Source organism: Cervus canadensis, chromosome 17 (assembly GCF_019320065.1).
Source record: "Cervus canadensis isolate Bull #8, Minnesota chromosome 17, ASM1932006v1, whole genome shotgun sequence".
NCBI lineage: Eukaryota > Metazoa > Chordata > Mammalia > Artiodactyla > Cervidae > Cervus > Cervus canadensis.
Window position 1 is genome coordinate 21496142 of NC_057402.1, and position 18555 is coordinate 21514696.

The 18555-nt window shown below is 32.8% G+C and overlaps 1 protein-coding gene across 4 annotated transcripts in view; it reads right to left on the reverse strand.

Annotated features, from left to right (window-relative positions):
• The window catches only part of MIPOL1 (mirror-image polydactyly 1), a 284075-nt gene that overhangs the window by 201154 nt on the left and 64366 nt on the right, over positions 1-18555 (reverse strand). For all 4 annotated transcript variants that reach the window (XM_043489769.1, XM_043489765.1, XM_043489767.1 and 1 more), the window contains 3 exons: positions 9299-9530; positions 7465-7600; positions 6227-6332 (listed from right to left, as the gene is read on the reverse strand). In XM_043489769.1, coding sequence (XP_043345704.1) covers positions 6227-6332; positions 7465-7600; positions 9299-9530 — 474 coding nt within the window. The remainder of the gene's footprint in view (positions 1-6226; positions 6333-7464; positions 7601-9298; positions 9531-18555) is intronic.

Here is an 18555-nt window from a genome sequence, read left to right on the forward strand (position 1 = left end):
GTATTCTTGCCTGGAGAATCCCATGGATGGAGGAGCCTGGTGGGCTACAGTCCACGGGGTCACAAAGAGTCGGACACAACTGAGCGACTTCACTTTCACTTTTATAAAACACTTCCTAAAAATGTGATCTTTACATTCAAACCTTCAATATATCTGATACTAGCTACAATTTTTAATGTGAAAGAGATAAGCTTATCCCTGAAGTATTAAAATCAATTATTTTATGCACTTTTGAAATATAATTTTAAGGGGTATTTAACCTATTTTCTGCACAGAATATACACTTTAAATTTTAATAGATACCAATGGGAAAATTCTGTGAAATATAATTGTTACCTAAACATTTTCCGCTTTAGAATTCATTAAACATATGGAAAAAGTCAGGAATCATTTTTTGAGAAGTCTTTTGTTATTTTTGTTTTAAATACCCAAATTGCATGATAAGCTCTCAAACGTTTGATTCATGCTAAAGCCCATAGCATGCCATACTTAGTAAAATATTTCCAATTGTTAGTTATTGTTATGTATAATGGTTTTTGCTTTTTCATGTTCAATTTGTTGTTTCCAGAAAAATACAAACTTTTCTAGGGAGGGAGGTTATAAAATTGGCCATACTCTACCTGTAAGCATTATTTGACCTAGCACTCATTACAATTTTAATACTCAAAGGATTCTATACCCAAGGATAGTAATGTCATTTGCATTCTATCAATATTTCTACCTGCTGCATTTCAGAGATATGAACCTTTTTGTTTTAATCTGAAATAACTAGCCATATTCTTGAAATCCTTTTTTCTTCCAAATTAATAAATATGCAACAGAGATATATGTAGTGTATCATTATATTAATACTGTTATGGCATTTAAGTTTTAGGTTAAAGACTAGCATATTTTATTAACTCACATTATGCACACGTGCATGCTAAGTTGCTTTACTCGTGTCCAACTCTTTGTGAACCTATGGCGTGTAGACTGCCAGGCTCCTCTGTTCATGAGGTTCTCCAGGCAAAAATACTGGAGTGGGTTGTCATGCCTTCCTCCAAGGATCTTCCTGACCCAGGGATTGAACCTGCACCTCTTTCATCACCTACCAATACCTCTAGTGCCACCTGGGAAGTTCAATGCTCATCATATATACAGAGAAATGGAATTCTAATGTGCATTATTTCTTAAAAGTATGTTATTTTCTGTTCTTCTGATATACCAAACTAAATGACTCTTGTTCTTCTTAATCATTATATGATCAGCATCATCAGAGATACAGTATACAGTAATAGCTTTTTTACAAGAGAACAATGTACATATTTTCTTACAACAATTTTTATTTTTACATGCTAACTAGTTGGGTATCTTAATATATTTGCTACAACAGTAGATGATATATCTACACTTTTAACATTTACATATTAATCTGAATAGAAAAACATGTTACATATTTCAGGGATTCTATGTTCTGATGCTTTGGACAATAAACTTATTTTGTCTCTACCAAAAATAAATGAAAATTCCCTGTAATAAGAAAGACTTAATTGTTTTTACTAGCAGTCTAAATTTGGATGCACAGAAAAGAATTTGTTTACCGAGAAAAGGTGGATTAAATGCTTGCAGAATCAGTATGGTATGCTAACTAAGCAAATTACGTAACCGCCGAATTATATGCAAAATGTAACTAAGAAATAGATAGATTTATATAAGGAACTAAGGAGTTCTTTTGGCTAAAACCCAATATTGGCCTTATTTCAGTTTAATTGGAAGAGGATCTCAAATTCATCTTCTCCATGAGATATCAGGAACCTGGATTTCTCTTTGTACCAAAGGTTAATAAGAAATGTGTCTGCAAAAGTCAAACAGCATTAAATACCAAAAACTGATTATTATTCTACAGCAGTTGTTCTGTCATTCATAATCTCTCCATGCTCCAAGCTTCCACAGCTAATCTTTAATGGATGACATGCAAGCAAGAAAAATAACATATAGAGGAGAGACTCTAAAGACAGGGTTTAAGAAACAGAAAAATAAAGCTTTTAAAGAAATATAAATATTCTAAATACAAAAATAACTTAAAAAAACTATTTAAATAAATATTCTTTGCACAAAAATTCACACATCCTCTGTATACTATAAATGCAATAGATTAATAAAAATTAAGACATTAAACACTAAAAAAATGTCCACTGAGATTGTTTCAGAAAAATGAAGGGTTTAATTATTAACAAATTATTTTTACAAGTCATAACATCACTCACCTAAGAAAAATTAAGTGGATGCAAATAAGGTAATACAATACTATCTCTGTCAAATTCAATTTAAATAAATGAAATTTTGAAGTGTTTGTGATTTAATCACTTTTATTTAGATGAGAAAAGATACTTACTTAAAGGACAATGTTTCAGCTGTGCTTCTCTGAAATATCTCCTAGTCTGAAGGTCATAGATGACAATAATTTACATCATATTATCCACAGGTATAATTTAATTAATTAAAACACATTAAGACCTACGTAGCATATATTTTCCTTTATTCTATTTTTGGTAGAGATTTTAAAATTTTTCATATTTTCAAACTTTCCAAACAAAGTTAATTCTGGAAAGTCAGGGAAAACTAAAATCTATGTGGATAAGATGAAGTAAATAAAATATATATTTTTAACAAGGAATATAAAAAACAAAGCTATATATAAGTAACTATGAAATAGTTATTTATATTAGCTACACTATGATATGCCCCCTATTAGATCAAAAAGTCTTAAGGAAACAAGATGCTAACATCATCTCCTTATCATCATAATTACCACTTATTGAGTGCTTTCTAATGGGTTAACTACTTCATAAACATTATTTCACTTAAATGTCACAGCAACCCATCAAGTAGGTTTTAACCAAATCTTAGTGAGGCTGTCACTTACACATGATAAGTAGTAAAAAGATTAGAACAAAGGTCTGAATCCAAAGTCTAAGTAAGCATTTACCACCACCTACTACAATGACGTATTATGAATAAGAAGTGACTGCAAACAGAAAGACATGTCTGAAATACCAAATCTGTCTTATTTGCTGATGTGTATTTAGTGCCTAGCACAGTGTCTAGTATATACAGACCCTTCAATAAATATTTCTTGTTTAACTTTTAAAGAGGTCAGCATAGTTCCAATTAAATGCCTACTAAAAGTATCAATGGTGGTGATGCTGCTGCTGCTGATGTCAAAAAAGGGGAAGGTAAAAAGTCAACCATTTGAGATTTTATCAAGATACATGATACAATTGCATTTCAAACTCATGAAATCACTTTACAATGATAGTACATTATTCACATTAAAAACTAACAGAGAAGCAAAGGAAACAGTAACAGTCTGCATGAAGGTTTACCATAAGTATATATCAGATTAAAACCCAAATCTTGTGCATCCTATTTCATTTCAGATCCACATTTAAGTAAAATGTATTAGTGATAATACATTTTTTGGGAATTTTTCTCATCATCCAATCCTGGTTTCCAAACCTTCTTCTTTCACTTTTCTCTTTATTTCCCTCTTAAAATCTATTAACAGTAAACTATTAATTCTAATTGAAAGCTAAACAGAATAAAAATATCATCATGACTTCTGACTTATCAAAGGTTTAAGAATTTCATAAAGATAAATGTAAGCAAGTATTAATATTAGCTACAATTTACTGAGTACCAGTTATACCCTAGGTGCTTCTATACATTATCTCTAATCCTTAAAATAATCTGGTAAATTAGTTAATATTTACATCTGACATGGGAGAGGCTAATAAGTAACTTGCTCAAAGGCACATGGTTGGTATTAAGGGTCAAAGCTGTGATTTGAACCTTAGTCCATCTGATTCCAAAGCTTATATAGTCTTCCCACCACTTCAATCTCTCTCACAGAGTACTGGGAACGTTTTATTTTTATATGGTTTTGATTATACAAGATTCTTATTCTCATGAATTATACAATCAACTGGGGGGGGAGATAAGATGGACTAATACATATATGTTACATATCAGAGACATAAAAATAAATAAGGGAAAAATCAGAAAGACAAGAAAAATTTTGCACAGGTAAAATGGCAACATTCAATCAAAGCCATCACATAGATTTCATATAATTTTGGTTTATATAATCTTTATGTGTCAAACCTAACCTAGGAATGATTTTAAGATTAGAGAGCAAGTAACAACAACAAAAAATTACATCTTTTAAAAGTAACATTTACTTTTTCTAATACTAAATCTAATCCACACTCACTGCAAAAAACCTGAAAAGGCAGAAAACTGGTAACTGAAGCATTTAGACATCCATTCACAAAACCAAAACTTGACTCTAACTTTATATTACATATATGTATATATAGTTTTTAACAAAATTATATCAAGAATACAGCTTCCCCCTAATTTTCACGTAACTTTGAGTCATAAAGTTTTTCTCATATCATTAAACATTCCTCATAAATGGTTTTAAATTACTGCATGTCTCATACCATAAATGTCTCATACCATAAATTTATTGCTATCATAACTAATACTGATATAAATATTCTTATTTATATATTTACAAATCATATACTCAAAGAAAATGGCTATTTCCTTAGAATATCACATATTTTAATTATCATTTTATTTGAAAAATGTATAGATGTACATTTTTGTATCCTATTTGCAATTTTCAATGTCCAGATGTTTTAGCATGTATTTCTGTTAATATGGACTACTTTGATTTAAAACAGTATTACTTAGCTCCAGAGAAACTATGTAGCACTTTTATTTTCATCAACTTAGGACGTTATAGAAATACACTAAACATCTTTCAAACATTCAACATTAAAGTATTTTGTCATTAATGAGAAAATTTGATTAATAAGAATCATAAAGCAATCAAATTCTCTCCATCTTCTGAAGGCATGATTCATACTGTTTAGTCATAGGGAACCCATAAGTATATACCAATAAATAAATATTTAAAGCATACGATTAGCTATACTATACAAAAGTTTAAAGAGTAAATATTAATGCTTAATCAGTTTTCCCCTCCAAGAGACAAATGAGCTATGCAGATATATTAATTCATGATTTTCAATAAATCACAATGGTCTAAACCTTAATAAATTATATCTGAAAGACATATACAAAGTTAAATTATAACGCAAACACTAAAAACAGATGTACTTCTTATAATACCATTCCAGCAATTAGTACACATATTTGATTATAAAAAGCCAAGAAACTTAAGTGTTCTAAATTTATATTTGAACTATCCATTTTAACATACTGTTTAATTTCCTTAGAATACATTACTTTCATATTTTCCCACTAAAAAAGAAACAAAAAATTCATAGTAGTTTAACATTAATCAAAAAACAAACATCTGGTATTTAGCTGGAATATTTATTTCTGATCATCTTTGTTATATTTTCTTAGTGATGTTCTACTTTGCACAGTAATGTCTTGAAGATGTATTATACCTGTTAACTGTATCTCTGACCTAAAATACCAGAATTCTTTTATATAAGGCAACCAGGTTAAGTGATTTATAAAGTGATTTAGGGAAGGAGAGAAAGCAAGAGAAAGAGTCCATCAGAGATAATTGACCATATATGTAACACATCACAGATACATTTAAAAATTTTTCTCTTTACAAAGACTTGTGAATGAACATGGACTCCAAAACATATTTTAGGCAGTCATTTATAATCTTAAACTCAGGCAATCTTTTACTTTAATCTTTTCAGGGAAAACATTATCTTCATCATCATCCATGTCATCATATGAAAATTAACTTCACAAAACAGATTTTTGAATCAAATGTAGGTTTCCACTGGCAATGAATATATGACTATCTTCATACAAAGAAGTATTTCCTCTCAACAAGCTAAAACAATAAGTGGTATGTGAACTGCTGGGATGAAAGGTAGAGGCACTGGTAATCATTATTTCCCCTTGTTTGTTCAGGCCCTTCCAACAAAACAAACAACCTTTTTGTGATTGGATTGACATGGTGTTAACAATGCATTTAATGCCCAAATCAGTATGAATACAGGTAAAGCTCTCACTAATACCAGTACCAGGATGTTAAAGCCACCTATTTTCTAAGCAGCCAAAAAAAAAAGCCAGAGCTTTCCCTCCTTTGGCAAATAAGCTAGCATGCTAGTATTCACCAAGCCACATCAGATAACAACCTTGTGTATGATTTTTAATGCCATATGTTCATACTCATATGCAATACCTGCTGTCTTTTCAGCAATTTGAGCTTCTGTTGCTTTTTCTTGGAGTTCCAGTTTAAGCTTCAGTTTTCTGTGTTCTTTATCTTCTTTACTCAGTTTTTCCTGAAGCTAAAAAACATTGAAAAAAACATGGATTCTTACAAATATATCTTTTGCACAAATATAATTAATCCCAGAGTTAAATTTTACTTTCTCTAAACTCTTACAGAATACCATATTAACTTTATGAATACATAACTCTTGGGAAAAAACAATCTTTAAGGGAACATTATTATTATTAAATATACTGCAACAAAAAGTAATCTGATAAATTCTTTTGTCTTAAAGCAAAAGGCTTGGAAGGGATCATTGTAATAAAATAAAGGGTAGCACAAATTACAGCTTCTCTTAGTAATTCTAATATTTTGAAACAAAATTAATTAAGATAATAATCTTAATATTTGATACAAATCTCCCTTTGAGAATGCTATGCCATCAACTTCCATTTAAATTGGCACTGGCACCTGACTCATGATCGGTATGCAATAAATAATTGCTAGATGAAAGTACAGAAAATATCTCATGCTTTCACATGGAGTCCTTCCAAATGTTTTATTTTTAATTTCTCCCTCGGCTTTTGTCATTTGTGCTGTTTTCCATCAGACATGATCAACACTCCTAACATCATGTTTCAGTTTGATTAGGTCAAACAAATAGAAAATTAGAATCAGAAAAGTAGGAAGCATAGAAAATGAACATTATTTAATAACATTACTTAAAGCTCAAAGGAATGTAGAAAAAGAGTCAGAAGTGACATGACAAATTCGACTGGACAAAATACAGCAATATAAGATAACACAAGGTAAATGACAGTATTTCCAAGCCTTGCTACTTTAAAGTTTACATACAGTACTGAAATGAAATACAGGGCACAGATACTACAAAGAAAAAAAGTTAAGAAAGTAACATGAATCCAATGAAGTAAAACTTGAATTTTATAGGCACCTATGCAAAGTACTACAGATTATGAAAAAGCGAGTGATACTGCAAGCCACCAAGGTAGGAAACAAAAGAAATTGCTTTTCATAGCCCATGTCTCAATTCAATCATACCCTGAATGGCATGGTATGGCAACGGCATGAGGCTACTGTTACAGGATTAAAGTACACAATAAAACTGAATTATGATGAGTGACAAAGCAAACTTAGGAGGTCAATAACTAAAAGTATACTCTACAATTATCAGACTTTCTATACTGTACCTTTTTATTGCTTGCTTTGAGACTGTTCAATTCTTTTAGAAGCAATGCTATTGTCTCCTCTTTACTTAAGTCTGAAGTAACCTGACAAGGAATTGTACATTCGCAATGCAAATCACTATTTCTGTGGTCCATAAAGCTGTAATGAAGAAAACTATTAAAACAACATACACATAATTTCTACCATACAGGATCTATACATTTTATACTTCAAACAGGGGAAACAAGTTTAACAATAAATATGTAAAATTACTTAATTTAAAATTTCTCTTAAGAAAATACTATGGATGAAAAAGAATAAACATCACAAATTCACAGAGGTACTAATATACCAATTTCACAAGGAAGAGCTAAATCTGTGAAAAACATTTGGTAATAACTATAAAGATTCATACAGGAGACCCACGTTTGATCCCTGGGTCAGGAAGATCCCGGGGAGAAGGAAATGCCAACCCACTGCAGTATTCTTGCTTGGGAAATCCCATGGACAAGAGGAGCCTGGAGGACTAGTCTGTGGAGTCACAAGAGTTGGACAAAACTTAGCGACTAAACCACCACGACCATAGAGATGCATGGTTCAGTAAAATTAAAGAATTCAGTTTTTAAAGGGTTATGAACATTAATTCAATTTGTACTTTTGGTTAGGACTCTAGATACAGTCTTACCTTTCTGAAACTGGGAATAACAAATAATTTTTCATTATAAATGACAGAATATCATATTTTCATTATTAAAATCACAGCATATTAAAAATGAAAACCTATTCCTGTAACACTTAGGGGTAAGCAAAATAAATTTTTGACAATGTGTATGCTATTTGAGAATAATAGTTAACTTGTTAGCAAGTACTATAAAGGACGGGAAGGGAAAAGTAGATGACTTTAGCCCAATCTCTACTATTTACCTTTCCCATGTGGTTATAAAATTTATCACCTCTTCATTCATCCCTACTCCCCCAAAATATACTCCAATCTGCACTTTCATAAGAATAAAACTGACTGCCAAGAGGGTGGATCATATTAACATATCTACTTCATTATATCAATATTCATTAACATATCTATTTCATAATTTTTAAGTAAATACAAACAGGTATTCCCACATAAAACTCTGTTAAAAAGTATTTCATAATTATTATTTTGTCTGGACTGAAAACACAATATTTATATTTCAATATAATTATAAGTTAGTCATTGAGAATCTTTAAACGTAGCAATATTTTCATAGTACATGACTAATTATCAAAGTATTTTACTCTTATAGGCAAAAGTCACAGGTGTCACAAATTCAAATCTCTTCATAAAATAGGTAGGTAAAGTGACTGGGTAGAAACTACAAAATGTAAAATATCAAGGAATGTAAATGGGAGAGTAGATGACCCTTCTAAAAGAAGTCAAACTCATTTAAATGAAGAACAGTGCTGACCAAAAGCAAAACATATCTTTGGGCTTGTCTTTTCGTGGAGCTGCCAGGTAATGGTTCTGATGAAAAATGTACCATTTTCATCAATGTAATAGTTATTTCCAGGTTCTTAATGAAAAGTCACTTAAAACAATACTCAACAAAATATAAAACCTCAGGACCAAACAAACAAAAACAATTAAAAAAAAAATCATTATGACCTTCACTCAGGCTCATCCTGTGCTTTTTCACTCAGTGATTTAGACACATGATATTAATGTAATGAAAATAGCAGAAAACTCCCCAAATTCTAATAAGTTAACCATACATCAAATTTAGGCCACATCAAAAAGAAAGGGAGGGACAGAGGGAAGAAGAGAGGAAGGAAAAGTTCTCCCAATTCTCACTTTCTAAATCTAAGGCTGCTAGCACTCACTTGGATTTTCCTGCAGTGCAGTAAGCTGTCTCATCACCTGGATGAGGGCTGATGACTTGAAAATTCCTTGATCTCTGCTCTGGCAGTTCTGTGCTCTCATATGTAGCTTCATTAACTAATTCATTGGATTTCTGATGCATGCTTCCCTTAGAATTCACAGGCAGTTGCTCATCTGGCTGGGTATTTTTATTTGTGCCTGTAGTCTCTTGTTCAAGGTAACTATGGGTTATGTCTGCATTTAAAACAAAATAAAAACATGATATTTAAAACATCATTACATATTAAATCGATCAGAAGAGTATTTTTCTGTAAAAAATGGTTTCATAGCTTTAAACATGCACTTACTAACCTTACTCCTATTGTAATCAGACATACACATATGGGGTGATTTTGCTATTAATGCTTCCATTTCCAGTCAGACAGCAGAGTAGGATGGTGGTTTACAACCTTAAATGCACATCAGCTGTGTGTGTGGTTAGCCACTCAGTCGTGTCCAATTCTTTGCAACCCTATGGATGTAGCCTCTGTCCATGGGAATTCCCAGGCAAGAAATACTGGAGTGGGTTGCCATTCCCTTCTCCAGCGGATCTTCCTGACCCGGGGATCAAACCTGTATCTCCTGCATTGCAGGTAAATTCTTTACCCGCTTAGCCAGCAGGAAAGTCTACATCAACTGAGGAGTTTCTAAAAATCCTAAAACTCAGGTTCACCTTATACTAATTAAATCAAGATCCCTGGGTGTGATCACAGGATTCTAGTATAAAATCAAGGCTGGGAACCACTGATTTAGGTTATCATTTTCTACATTACTTTTTTTTCTAGAATTTGAAAAACAGGATATGGTAAGTTAACTGATTACAGTGAACTGATAATGTACACGGGATTTGAATATCAGACTGAGTTAGAATCCCGTCTTTACCGACCACATAGCTTTGGGCAAGTTACTTTACCCATCCATGCCTCAGACTTTGTGAAGTGGAAACATAATACTGCTTACTTGAGTTGCTGCAAGGATTAACTGAATTAATGAAGACAAAGTACTTGGCCTACAGTCTGGCACATCAATAAATGTTAGCTATTATTTTTGTAATCAGCATCATCATATTAAAAGGGAAATAATACAAGGAGAATTATTTTTAACTTATCTTTTATCAGATATGTATATACATTAGAGAATATTTTGAAAAGCTTGGCTATCTCATAAAAATTAGTTACCTCAAGCTTTAACTATTAAATAGCTATTCAAAGGAACAGTGTACATCTGATTTATAGTGAAATTCCGGGGAGAAAACTACACACATGCAAGCAAGCAAAACAAACTCTCTTAACCAATAAATCAGATCAACGACCACAAATACTGATTGAAACTAGTACTTTATTATTTCCAATAGAAACAATTATTCAGTTTTAAAAAGCAGGTGAATTGCACCTGCTTGTTTATGATGCCTTCTTTGTCACACTTAAAATCCTTTTGAGGCAGAAGGGTAGGGAAACATAAATAAGGTACCCCTCACAAAGCACTCATTCTTTCAGAAGAAATTCTTTGCTTTTATATATATATATGTGTGTGTATATATATATATATATGCTGAAATTAGATGTAGCCAGTCATACACTCCAAGTCCTGGACATTATCTTACTGGTGGCTGAATGCTAAACCAGAAAACATTCATTTTTGGTCTTAAATTACTCTTAAATTCACTGAGGGCATCAACTGGGAAAATATGCTATCATAATTACATATCTATGGAATTTCATTATATTCTGTTTTAAACTTCAACAATTTTATGTATCTGAAGGTTATTTGTTGGTTCTTGACATTTCAAAACACCTGACTTGCTATAGATGTTCATCATGCTACATTTCTAGAATAGGCTGGTATTAGTACCCCCAAATCTGAATGAGGTATTATAAAATTTTATAAATGGACACCAAGATAATATCATTAATCGACCATGCTTTTTAGCACTAGCCTATGACTTTTAAAGTAATTTAAAGAAAATTACAGCTATAGAAAACAATATGAAAACAACAAAAATTGTCTCCAGGAGCATATCAGAAAATAACTATTAATATTAGGCCCTATGCTATTCTTCCGTTTATGAAGTAGAAAGATTCTTCAACAGGTAAAAGGATAAGCCAAGGAACACAGCCATTTGGGAAAAGCCCCCAGTTCCCCTTGTTACTGCTGCTGTTCAGTTGCTCAGTCGCGTCCACCTCTTGGCGACCCCATGGGTTGCAGCACGCAAGGTCCCGCGTGCCCCATGGCAACACCTTATCAACTGCTTCAGAGTCTTAAGTCTTGACTCTCTGACCTGTTTTTGAGAACAAACATACCGTTATCTGCCAACTTGTCCCATGTTTTCACCTCTGTATTTCTGGATGTAATGCAACATCTCTCTTCATTGAGCTTTTTTATTTCTGAGTGCTGACTTTACCTCATCCCTGATATCTATATTGCTTTTCATTACCACATTTAAAGCTCTCTTTCTTACTTCAGCTTCTCTCTCGTGCGCTCAGTCATGCACCGAGTACAGAGGCACGCACAAGCACTCACTCTTTGCAACCCCACTGACGATAGCCCACCAGCATCCTCTGTCCTTAGAATCTTCCAGGCAAGAATACTGGAGCAGGTTGCCATTTCCTACTCCAGGGATTGAACCCACGTCTCCTGCATTGGCAGGTGGAGTCTTTACCACTGTGCCACCTGGGAAGCCCCCACTTCAGCCTACCTAACGTTAAATTTTGTGATCCCTGAACTCTTGGTAAATCATGGTCTTTTCACCTGAATGTGTTATCTTCTTCAAACTGAGAGCAGACATGGAACCTTGCCAATAAGAGGGTTCTTTACTGATCCCTCCTGGATCCGAGTAATCATTAACTCTTGAAGTATTATCAAAATAAATTCATAAAGTTCTAATGCACTTATGGATCTTAATTCTAAATGTTTAATACTTTTGAAGAATTCATACTATGTGATTTGGCTCTATTTCTGGATGTTTCTAATCTTGTTCTGTAGTAAAAGGTTTTAGATTCCTAACTGAAACTGTTCATTAGATATTTGGAGACTGATCTGAAACTATCCATATTCTTCTACTGAGAATTTAATTTTACTTTAAAGTAAACAAGCTGACTTATAAAATTTTCCTTCCTGTCTGTCTTTTACTTTTTTTTTTTTGGACCAACTATTTTAGCAAATCTTCCTTAAATCTCTGAATGCTCTCAACAGTCCTCTACTCTGCCATATTGCGTTTCCTGATATCAGAATTTGATCATCTGTATAGAAAGTTTGACCCCACAATTTATTTATTTATTCATTAATTTAATGACTTCCCTGGTGGCTCAGATGGTAAAGCATCTGCCTACAATGTGGGAGACCCGGGTTCAATCCCTGGGTTGGGAAGATCTCCTGGGGAAGGAAATGGCAACCCACTCCAGTATTCTTGCTTGGAAAATCCCATGGATGGAGGAGCCTGGGAGACTACAGTCCATGGGGTCGCAAAGAGTCAGATAGGACCGAGCAACTTCACTTTCACTTAATAATTATCCATGGAAATGCCACAGTGTGATATATCCTGTGATAAGTACTGGGAAAACAAAGATGGGTAAGAAATAGATTCTCCCCTCGAAGACTCTACAGTACAGTGAAGAAGACAAACTGATCTAATAATTTGAAGACAATGTACTAAGGAGCATGCTAGGCAGGGCTACAAAGACCACAAACAAAGCATACTAGACATCCTGATGCTCAGCTGGAAGACTGGATGATTTCACAAAGGCATTTATTACAAAACATGACAAATAGAAATATGCAAAGTAATGAACTGTCAAAGGGTTTGAGTTCAGTAAAGAAAAAGCTGACAGACTGAAAGAATAAGAGAACAGGAAGAATGAGTTCAAAAGAGAAGGAATAACTTTAGGAAAAACAAAGTCATTTGGTGTTTTGAAGGGACAAGATGCTATAGTTGAGGAGTAAAAACTTGTAAAATGAGTAACATTGTAAAGACAAGATGTGGTAGATCTGGAAATGTGTTGATTAAATAGACTGATGATGAAGTACTTGGAGAGGAAGAAATGAAGGTATCGGTACAGGGAATGCTACCTTTCAAGACACTGAAGTCATTCAGAAAAATGGCAAGCAATGGAGACCAGAGATGAAAGACAAATGCAAGAGACTTCACTGGCTGCATAAATATGCTAAAGAAGACAGAGCCTAATGAGAAAGCTGACTGATGGTAGATAACAGTCATCTCTTTCTACCTTTCTACTTTGAAATAATTCCAGTCTTATAAAAATGTTGCAAATATAGTACAAAGGGTTCCTACATAACCTTCATGCAGATTCCTCAAATGTTAACATTTTACCACACTTGCTTTATTATTTATTCTGTGTCAGTCTATCTACACATATTTTTTTTTTTTTCTGAAACATTTCAAAGGAAGTTGCAGGCATGATTCACTTTGACTTTTCAGGTCAAATATTAAGATGGTGCTGTACCATACTTCGTTTTACCAAATTTTCTTTACCTTATTCAAAGCTCAACTTAAATTCAATTTCTGAGTTAATACCTTCACCAACCAAGAGAAAATTGCATTTAGTTACTCTAATTCAGTCTTGTTACTTTTCTTAAACTCTGCAGGCCCAACAGAAAAACTTTTACCAAGTACTAATAGGATGATGCTACCAAAAAGTTTAGTTGAGATGCTGTCTTACCCCCATCACTTGAAAAAAATATTGAATTAGCAATATATCAATAAAGTGCAGCAACAGTGAAGTTATGGATCTGTTTCATACACTACTCAAGTAGAAAGACAAGATAAATGTTTAAAAGAACTCATTTCCGATTCAAATTTACCTATAGGCAGATGAAAACACTCTATTCTGTTGATGCCCCTCTCTCTCTCTCTCATGGTCTGAAATGGAAACTCTATAACTTTCTTTAATAATTTGCTTCAGTGTTGAATCAACATCATTGTCAACTGTTCCATCATTAGGACTAACAGAATTAAAAGCTATTTAAATTCATTTCTTCGTATGAACTTAAGAATGTTACCAATCTTTTCTTCATAACTCATGTCTATGAAATCTCCCTTTCCTCAAACAACAAAGCTTTTTGTGATGACTAATAAATCCCTTTATTTATTTGCTCTTCTGTGGGCATGCTGTATTAATTGGACATTTGAATTTTAACTACTTAAAACAAATCTATTCTCCAATTTTTACAATACAATATTTTTACATGCCATCTAATGTAATCACTGCCATGTAAACCTGTCACTATTGAAAATAATGTTATAGAATATTATTACTCAGTACGCTTCAAATGCCACCTACTGCTATTGTTAGAGCCAGTTTATTCATCTGGGCAAACTGGGTGAATTTAGTAACAGCTTCTTAAAACCCTTAATACATGTGCCTTGGCTGGTGGTATTACATAGTGTGAAGACCCTGTATCTTTCTAGTGACTTTCATATTGTTTCAGTGGATCATTTTCATGATCTAACAAATTCTCCCCTTATTGCTGGAGGTATTGGTATTGTCAACCATTTCAATGTTAGTGTTGCTATCACCTTCTCAACTCCTTAGTCTAGAAAATTAACAGCATCATACTATCTCCTAACCTAGAAAAGAACACTTTGGGATCCCCTTTGACACCAGTTCTCCAGACAATTATACATTAATGTATAATATACTCAGTTGCATTGATGCCATCCAAGAAATCATAACTCAGGGCCAAAAATAACTGTTACTTCACAACTACTATACAGAAGTGAGGAGGCAGTTAGAATCAAACAGGGATTCTTAGAGGCTGGGAAATTCTGGTCCTGTCTGGCTTTGTAAATAGTTTGTGACAACTGGTATCTGTGTAAATGGATTTGATGGTCCCCTGGGGGGTCAATACTGTTTACAGAGCTGTTTCTTCAGAGTGGCTGAGCTAGAATTGTCTCTAGGGATCTTACAGGGGTTACTCAGAATAGCAACATCACAGGTACCTGAGAGCTCAGTGGCAGAAAAGAGAAAAGGATGGACGTGTAACAGGCAAGTGCATTCAAATAAATGTATTTCTTGCTCCTTCACATGCAGGCGCTACTCAAGGGCACTGACTATCTAAAATGAACCATAAAAGAAGCAATTTGTAATTGTGTTGTCTGACACTTGCTAACATAACTGGTCATCACTTCTTTATATTCCATCTTTCTTTTTTTGAAAAGGTTGTTACTTTGATTGTAGCATTAGATTTTATAAATATAAAAAGAATGAAAATCTCATGTTTACTGCTTCTTTCTTTTGTATACTGTCACTACATTATGTAAAAACATCAAAATGATAATTTTTTTTTTTACTGTTGAATAAGTGTAAATTTGATTTCATGATGGAATTACTACAGTCCCACATTTTAAACAGAATATGTCTTTTTTCCAATGGTTAAGAATTTTTCTAAACAAACATTAGTTTCAACATAGCCCCTAATAACTTCTACCAATTCCTTAACTAAGTTACATGTAGATCATCTATCTGTATATGTGTACAAATACTCTCTACTCCCTTTACTAAATACTTCGGACTTATTTGCTCCCTCTTATGTGTGGGGGGTGATTAGTTTTCCACATAGATGCATATATGAGCTTTTCTCTCCCCAAACATAAAAGAAAGACATCAGAAACTTCTGCCATATTATAGTAGCTCCACTTAACATGAGTACAAGAGCAAAGTTCAGACCTTCCAAGTAGAATACTGGTGTATATAGAGTTTCCAAGCAAAACCAAAGTGCATGGGCTCTGAAGACAGACCGCAGGGTTTGAATTCCAGCTCTACAACATAGCTGTATGACCTTTACCAAACTAATAAACCTCTCATCAATTTCCCTATCAGTAAAAAGCACACACAAAAAGGCACCTACCTCAAAAGGTTATTATGAGAATTAAATTACTTAAATTATATAATCTCTTGGAGAAGTATCAGCATAGAAAACACACTCAATAAAATTTAGCTATTATTATTTGCAAGTATCTAGTTGGCTAAAAGCAAAATATTTTCTTATTAAACTGTAGTAAGAATACATAAAAATACAATTGAGAAAAAAATTTCTATTAAGATCAAAAGACATGAACGTGGAAAATAAATAAAATGCTACTTTGTTCAATGAGATACATACAAAAAAGAGAAAATACTTAACAAGCTTAATTACAACTTGTAGTTAATACATAATGGTTTAATAAAGTTTGTATAAGATTATAAAGCTGAAAAATTACAAAAATAACAGAACTTCAAAATTTAGAAATCCTGACTTTAGGAAAAAGATCCTGAAAGAAAATTCCATCTCATAGCAAGAAAATTAAGAGGATATTTCTGTAAATTCACTCCCACAACGGGAAAATAAGGAATTTAAATAACATGTTTCTGTAACATAATTTGAACACTACTATACTGGCACATGAAATTAGATATGATCAGGGCCACAGGTAATAGATCACAGGTACTTATTCTTCAGAGATTCTAATTTAGGAGTCACAAGAAATTAGGTAACTTCTGGATCTTTGGCTTAACAACTGCAAACTTGTTACCTGCATATTGTATACTCTCTCGGGGTGTTTTCAATTTATTTTTTGGCTTAACCAGCCTTATGAAGAAGAAGAAGAAAATACTATAACTTTAATTTTCATTGTTCTGTATTCTACTTGCTCATATTTCAAGCATTCAATAGCCATTGGCTATTATGTTGAAAAGCACAGTAATTCTAATTCTAATTCTAATAAGGTGTATCATATATACCAAGGGGAAGTCAAAAACATGTGATGGGGGAGAGGCTGGACATAACTCTAAGATTTTAAAATAAGGCTTCATAAAAGTTTATTAACCTGAAAAATCATGAAACCTAGGAATGGCACATAATTTGTTCATCTGGACATGAATTCAAAATAAACTATGTCCTTTTCATTCCATTACATGGTTGTATCTCTAAATAAACACGTCAAAAAGAACTAGTGAGGTTATTTCATCTTTGATTAAGACAATTCAATGGCTTAGTATACCACATTTCAAATTATCCAATGACTAGACATATAAACCACCTTGCTGGAATTTTGCTTTTTATTATTTAAAAAAGCTACTGAAGTGGTGGTACTAAACAAATTTTTAAAAGTTTTTGTTTCAGTCCTGAAACAGTCATGAACACATCGATATTCATTCAACACACTTCTGTAAAAACTGTTCTATTATAGTATTTCAGCTTTTAAATTTTAACATTTTTCACCATATGAAGACCATGAACACAGTACAGTATAATTACCTAAAGCTTACACTACCTAACTTATGAAACTATCACATAAATTAAAGCTTTGTAAAAATTATATCATCCTACTTAAACCATTGCAAATATTATTTAAGCTAAAATGATTGTGAAAACTATCCTAAAATTAGATTAACTAGCAGAATAGTACTCTATATTCTCTTTCTTCCCCAGTGATATGAACTATTTGGCTACTTAGTATATTTCTAATCTGTTCAACCTTTTCAATTTTTCCTAGGAATAATTTATATAAAGTAATTAAATATATGAATCAACTAGGTAAGTCTTACATTTCTACCACTGCAAGTAAAATGGGTTTCTTAATGATATATTTTTTCTTTGCTAAGTATGAACACATACTAATTGTCTATGAATTCAACAATTCCATAAAGCATTTATGGAAGGTAACCTTTTTAACAGCAATTGTAACGAGGAGGAAAAATGATTTCTTTACATGTGCCTTTCATTTTATTTAAGATCATCTTTAGATTTGGAAAATAAAACAGGAGAATCACCAGTCAGATACTAAGTGGAAATCACTGAAACACAATGTTAGTTCTAATGGATGGATGATTGTATTTGGTCTTTTGAAACTTTGAAGTATAGGTAAGTCTTGATCACACAAATTAATAAATCCTAAAGCTGGAGTTAACAATAACCATTACACCCAAATTCTGCAGCTTAGCCCAGCCAATTTTTCAAAAGGTCAGGTTGTGAACTGGAGAAGATCAGGGAGGTCCACCGCATAGCTTTGTTGCCAGGCATCTCTCGTCTGGATTGTTGCAGGCATTTATTAGTATTCGTCAGCAGACTCAACAGAGCAAACAAGAAATTCAAGCACGAATAATAAAATGAAATGCTGCTATATAACCCTTTGTCATTCAGCAAATATGGGACTTTTTAGCTACATTGTTCCTAAACCTGGGTTACTACTTTAATTTTTCTCCCCAGTGCTGACTGAATGAGT